Source organism: Notothenia coriiceps, unplaced genomic scaffold, assembly GCF_000735185.1.
Source record: "Notothenia coriiceps isolate Sejong01 unplaced genomic scaffold, NC01 NC01_scaffold00006085, whole genome shotgun sequence".
Lineage (NCBI taxonomy): Eukaryota > Metazoa > Chordata > Actinopteri > Perciformes > Nototheniidae > Notothenia > Notothenia coriiceps.
This window is the reverse complement of record NW_011338786.1, coordinates 606-5,868: the sequence shown is the minus strand read 5'-3', so window position 1 is coordinate 5,868 and position 5,263 is coordinate 606. Positions and strand designations below refer to the sequence as shown.

The window sequence follows — 5,263 nt, the reverse complement described above, 5'->3', positions numbered from 1 at the left end:
AAAAAACGACAGTGTAGTACATCGAAAATGTAACGAAAAAGATAACATATTTCAAATAATTTGAAAGAAACAGTACGTTAAAAAAAAAGAATACTTGTTAGGCATGCCTCAAAATGAAGTGATATTTTCTCATACCTTTTGAATGCTTTTCTTTGACATACTACATCCATTGTGAAAGTTCCTTGGCAAAATAAATGTATAATAAATACATTTTTTATCAAATTTACATTTTAAAGTCTGCTACACATTTTTTGAAAACGACACATTTATTGTGTGAGACGTAATAAGAAAGCCTGTCCTAATACCTTTTGGTTTGGCTCTGTAGCTAGAGCTTTGACTTAAAAAAACAGTGTCTAAATGGATTGTAGCCACGTCTCCTTGCAATCTACAAGTTAAATACCATGATCCTTGATGAGACAAACAGAACATACATGCTCATGTCTACGGTATCGGGTGTATGCAAGTCGCTTCAAATAAAAAGGTAAGCTTTGTAAATATACATTTAATGGGTTGTTGGTAATTGTTACTCATGACAGCATGTCTTCTTCTGATATGCCTCTCTCTGCAGTTGAGGAATTGTCTCTGCATTATATGATCAACTCTGTATAGAATATAAAAAGTACTAGAAAAACACAGATCTTCAAAAAGTGACCAAAAACTTGTTTGTGGAAAAACACATAGGCTTTATTATCAGACAGCTTTTTTTGCCTTAAAATGGACACGCCAGACATTTACTTTAAATCAGAACATAGAAGGCTTTGGAGGAAACAATCACACGTAAACTGTTGATACATGTTTAGTTCCCCGCCTTCACACGACTACACTGAACAGAGACAATGCATAGATGGCACTGGCAGGAAGACTTCGATCGTTGGAAGAGTGAGAGCTTTTTCTTAAAGACAATTTCTATGAGATTTTAGTAGTGTGTGTAGAGAATGACTAACAGGGTCAGGCATGTAGTGCAGTTGCATAATGTGTCTGTCTCCATCAGCAGGCAGCACAGCTCGATGCTTCTCAAAACAGTCGTTTCTCATAACTGTGGGACAAAGAGGAGTTGGTCAGAAACATCACAGCTTTCATGATACTCCTGAGGTTTCTGTTAGACAGAATGGAGGCACTAAAGAGGAACTTGTTGTGGTTGGAGCGACACATGAAACTAAGAACTGTTTAAGATATTGGATTATAAAAGCAAGTAAAACAAGTTCCATACATGTGTGTTTGTATGTGTACCTGTGCAAGCCGTGGACTCCACCTTCGTTTTGAGCTGAAGTTGTTCTCTTTTCAAATTTCAGGTCTCCAGAGTACATCATGGCTCTGTCGGGAGGAAGGAAATGTTACACATCCCAGACATCAAGACGAAGACAAACACTGGGCAAGTACCAAGAGTAAAGCAGTGAGCTGGATCAGTAAGTCATCTGATCCAATCATCAGCAAGTGTTCACCATTTCATGCCTGGTTCAGACTACGCAATATTTTGTCTGTTACAATAGTCACTCAATTATACAGTCATAACATCTTGACGTGACCTGGCCGAGGGACAGGCTGCATGACTATTCAGAGGTTTGCCGCCTTCAATGAAATCGTCAGGAAGAAGATGACAGGGGCCGAATACTAGTTACAAAAGTGTAAACAAGCATTAGCAGCTTGGAGGATGCTAGCCATCTTGTTTTCGTAACTTTACTTTGACATATTGACAGAACACAACTAATCCCCGTTGTTAGTCACTAGTTTGCAGCTTAGTTGGGCTGATATAATGTGGTCTATCAAGGCATTACAACAATAAATAGATTTTTATGGCATTTAAATGGCATACAAATAAGACTTTTGACATTATATTTTATGATTTAGTGTACATTCATGCCAATGTTACGGCAATTGATTGTACAGTATTTTCTCTGACACTTTTTCTTTGTCGCAGACATGAGGGTTGCATAACAATTGATTGAATTGCCCACTCATGCATAACGGAAACGTATCCCTGCCTGTGTAGTACCTGAGCTGTGTGAGGCTCTTGGATCCGATGTCCTGACAGGAGTGCTGAATGCCAGCCAGCAGGTAGGGGACGAACTTGTGGATGGAGCCTTTGTCCTGCACCGCTCCAGAAACACCCTGAGCAACTTTGATCTTATCGCACTCACTGTGAAGGGGAGAGGAAGTAGGCTCATCACTCTTTATCACAAGGCAGACATGTGTCATGTTTTACAAACCACTGAAAACTCAATGAGGAAGAAGTGTTGCCATCTGGGAAAAGACAATGAAAAAAACTTTCTGGCTGAGGAGAGTGTGAGATATACTGTCATCACTAGGGTGCTAACTATTAATATTACAGTGTATTAGCCCAGTATCTGTACCTGAAGTATCTGGTCTGAGAGCCCAGGTTTTTGTCCATGGCATCCAGGGAGCCCATGCCTCTGTATTTCTTCAGCCTGATGCCGTCAGAGAAGAAATATTCACCAGGAGCTTCACTGGTGGCCGCCAGCAGAGAGCCCATCATCACTGCACAGAGAGAGACCGGGTGGGGAGTGACAGGTAAATAACATTTGAAATGAACGATGACTACTCAAAGGCTTTCAAAATGTCTAGCAACCATCATAATCCAAATCTGAAAATCTACTGTTAATCCTCTCTGTAACATGGATTACCACATCGGAAAAACTAACAAACCCTTATTCACTTTAGATGTTAATGTTTGATTTTTATTATGATTCTATAACACCCATTCTATCCATACCAGTGGATGCTCCCAGTGCCAGGGCTTTGGCAATGTGCCCGACATTCTGGATGCCTCCATCAGCGATGACCGGCACCCCGAACCTCCGGGCGTACTCCGACACCTTATAGACTGCTGTGGCCTGAGGTCTGCCGCACGCCAGCACTGAGGAGAGGAGGAGAGACGGGGGAGGATTAAAGGATGGGAGAAAATACAGCTGTTGCATTTAGTTACCTGAACTGAATAATGCTTTTCCCGTTCTAGTTGCATATGAACCTCTTAGCCTACCAGATCAAAGACAACCGCTTGCAAAATGTTCAAACTGCACACCACGTGAAGCTTTATAGATTCATGTTAATAGAATATATTTTCCATATTTAACTGCCAATTATTCTTTCATGTGATTATATTTGTTGACATGAATATCAACATAAATACAGATGAGCTTTGGAACCAGGAGCCTGCTGCTCATTTGGTAAACTGACAGTTTTGATGGGCATGCAGGGTGGAAAGTACCACACACAGTGAATGAGCAGACAGGCTGGGGTTGCGTCTCCTCCTGTTGTCATGTTAGTTAAAGTGTGAATGGGGAAGTTAAACTTGTCACGTCAGCAGAAAAATCCAGACTACCAATTATTTTCATTTACATCTGTTTCCCACGCTAATCTTTCACACCACACGCTTGAATATACAACCAAAGAGAACTATCCCAATTCCTTTTTACAAGTAGAGTTGTTTTGCTTCCTTAGGAGTTGTAGCTTGACCAACCTAGTAGTCCTAATTATCCTGCTACATATTCTAGGTCATGATCTGAGAGCATTGTCCAAAGGGCTCTTTCTACAAGTTATCGGAACCACCACCCATGGATACTGGTGGTGTGGTTTAATGCTAAAGCTCCCAGAATTCTGGAGGCAGCAAACGCACCTTTAGTAGCTCTTTCATCAGAAACACATAGGAGCAACTTATGTCTGTTAGAAAAGTGTTTCCACTGCATGGTACGGCTCTGCTGGAATCATGAAACTGAAGACTTGAGCCGAGCCATGCAGAAATCATCTTTATTACTGTTCTGGACATGTCTTTTGAAAACATGTGATCAAAGTGCTTAAAAAGGTCATCACCATACAGCCATGCTACAATTCAAAACTATGTCAATTTGGGTGCAACAATCACAGCTGGCATCACTGGCAGACTTATTTTAATGGCTGAACAAAGATACATTTATCAAGTCCGCCTCGATCCTTTATAATGACATGAATTACAAAGCAAAGCTGCAGGCTGGAATATCACTCGTCTGGCCCCTCCCACTGCAGCAGGTTCACCAGCTCTGGTAGACAGAGACACCCTGTGGCTGAAAGCACAAATGATGGTGGAAGTGGATGAGAACGGTGCTCTAGAGCAGATACAATGATGGGAGGGCCAACAAATCCGAGTTACAGAAACAGCACAAGGAGGGTTTGGCCTTAAACTACCATCTGACCAACGGTACCGGAAAGGTAACCAAACGACACATTGTGTCTCAATCTGATGACATCAAGATCATTAATGGGGGATGGGGTCAGATAGCACATAACCCCTTTGATGGAAAACAGTATGAGGTCAAGGAAAGACGTGAAGGACACCGACCCGGACTGGTGTCTCCCCGTTTGATCAGAGGGGTCATTCACTCAATTTGGAACTCATTCCAAATGCGGCTAGCAAGATCAGTAAAGTGGGTGAAGGAAGAGCAAAATTCAATCAGGATGATTGACAGATTAGTGAGGACACAAGATCAAGCAAAACCCCAAAACCTCAAAACACCCAAGGCCAGCTTTTAAAACAAACAAAAACCTAAGACCACTACCTCTATCTATCTATGCAAAGCTGTTAACCAATCAATGCAGCAGGCTGTGAAGTGGGGAGGGCGGGCACACTGTGATAGTGGAGCCAATAGGAGACCAGCTCAGGCCAAAACTTACTGGAGTATCCCGTAACAGTGGTTGGGGTTTTGGGGCTGTGGAGCTTTATAGCTGGAGGTACACTTAGGGGAGCTGGACATGGAAGAATACATGGACATAATATACACAGACATACACAGACCATCAACACCAAGGGGGGGAACCAGGGAAGAGAATATAAGCGAGTGAAAGCAGAGGGAATGGGAGAAAAAGAAGGGGAGGAGGCAGGTATGATGACAAACAAGATGAAGATGACAGATCAAAGAAAATGAACATATGCAGCAAATTTGCAAGAAAAACATGGACAACACAGAGACCTTCGCCAGACATATCACAGCTCAACACATGTATCCCTATGACAACTTAAGATTTAAAGTCTAAATTTAGCTGCAACAACCTACTAGAAAAATGTAACCAAAAAGAGTTCATCTTTTCAGATGATCTAAATGTCAGATCAGAAGATCACAGAAAGATCCATCTTTGACTACACAACAATCATATCTTGTGTATTTTAACGTGTATTATGACCGACAAAGGTAATCAGGCAGGAGCGCCAGAGACGGACTCCCAGCATAAGACCAATCAAAACAAACTGAAGTCCAGAGCACTTAAAGGTGAC

The 5,263-nt window shown here is 41.7% G+C and overlaps 1 protein-coding gene across 1 annotated transcript; it reads right to left on the bottom strand.

Moving 5' to 3' along the window:
- Nucleotides 1-541: 541 nt before the first annotated feature.
- LOC104943431 (inosine-5'-monophosphate dehydrogenase 2-like) lies at nt 542-4,804 on the bottom strand. The gene is made up of 6 exons (XM_010768817.1): nt 4,666-4,804; nt 2,732-2,875; nt 2,352-2,496; nt 1,994-2,137; nt 1,231-1,314; nt 542-1,036 (listed from the first exon to the last, which is right to left on the bottom strand). Exons 1-6 carry the CDS (start codon nt 4,787-4,789, stop codon nt 1,015-1,017), a joined length of 663 nt encoding a protein of 220 aa, XP_010767119.1. The 5' UTR covers nt 4,790-4,804; the 3' UTR covers nt 542-1,014.
- Nucleotides 4,805-5,263: the final 459 nt, after the last annotated feature.

Bases quoted from the DNA above. Each gene is read 5' to 3' on its own strand.
- LOC104943431 (XM_010768817.1), bottom strand. From the start codon at position 4,789: ATGGTCTGTGTATGTCTGTGTATATTATGTCCATGTATTCTTCCATGT. The intron at 2,497-2,731 runs GTATGGATAGAA...CTCTCTGTGCAG, and splicing joins GGCACTGGGAGCATCCACTG to TGATGATGGGCTCTCTGCTG. The intron at 2,138-2,351 runs GTACAGATACTG...TCCCCTTCACAG, and splicing joins TCTCAGACCAGATACTTCAG to TGAGTGCGATAAGATCAAAG.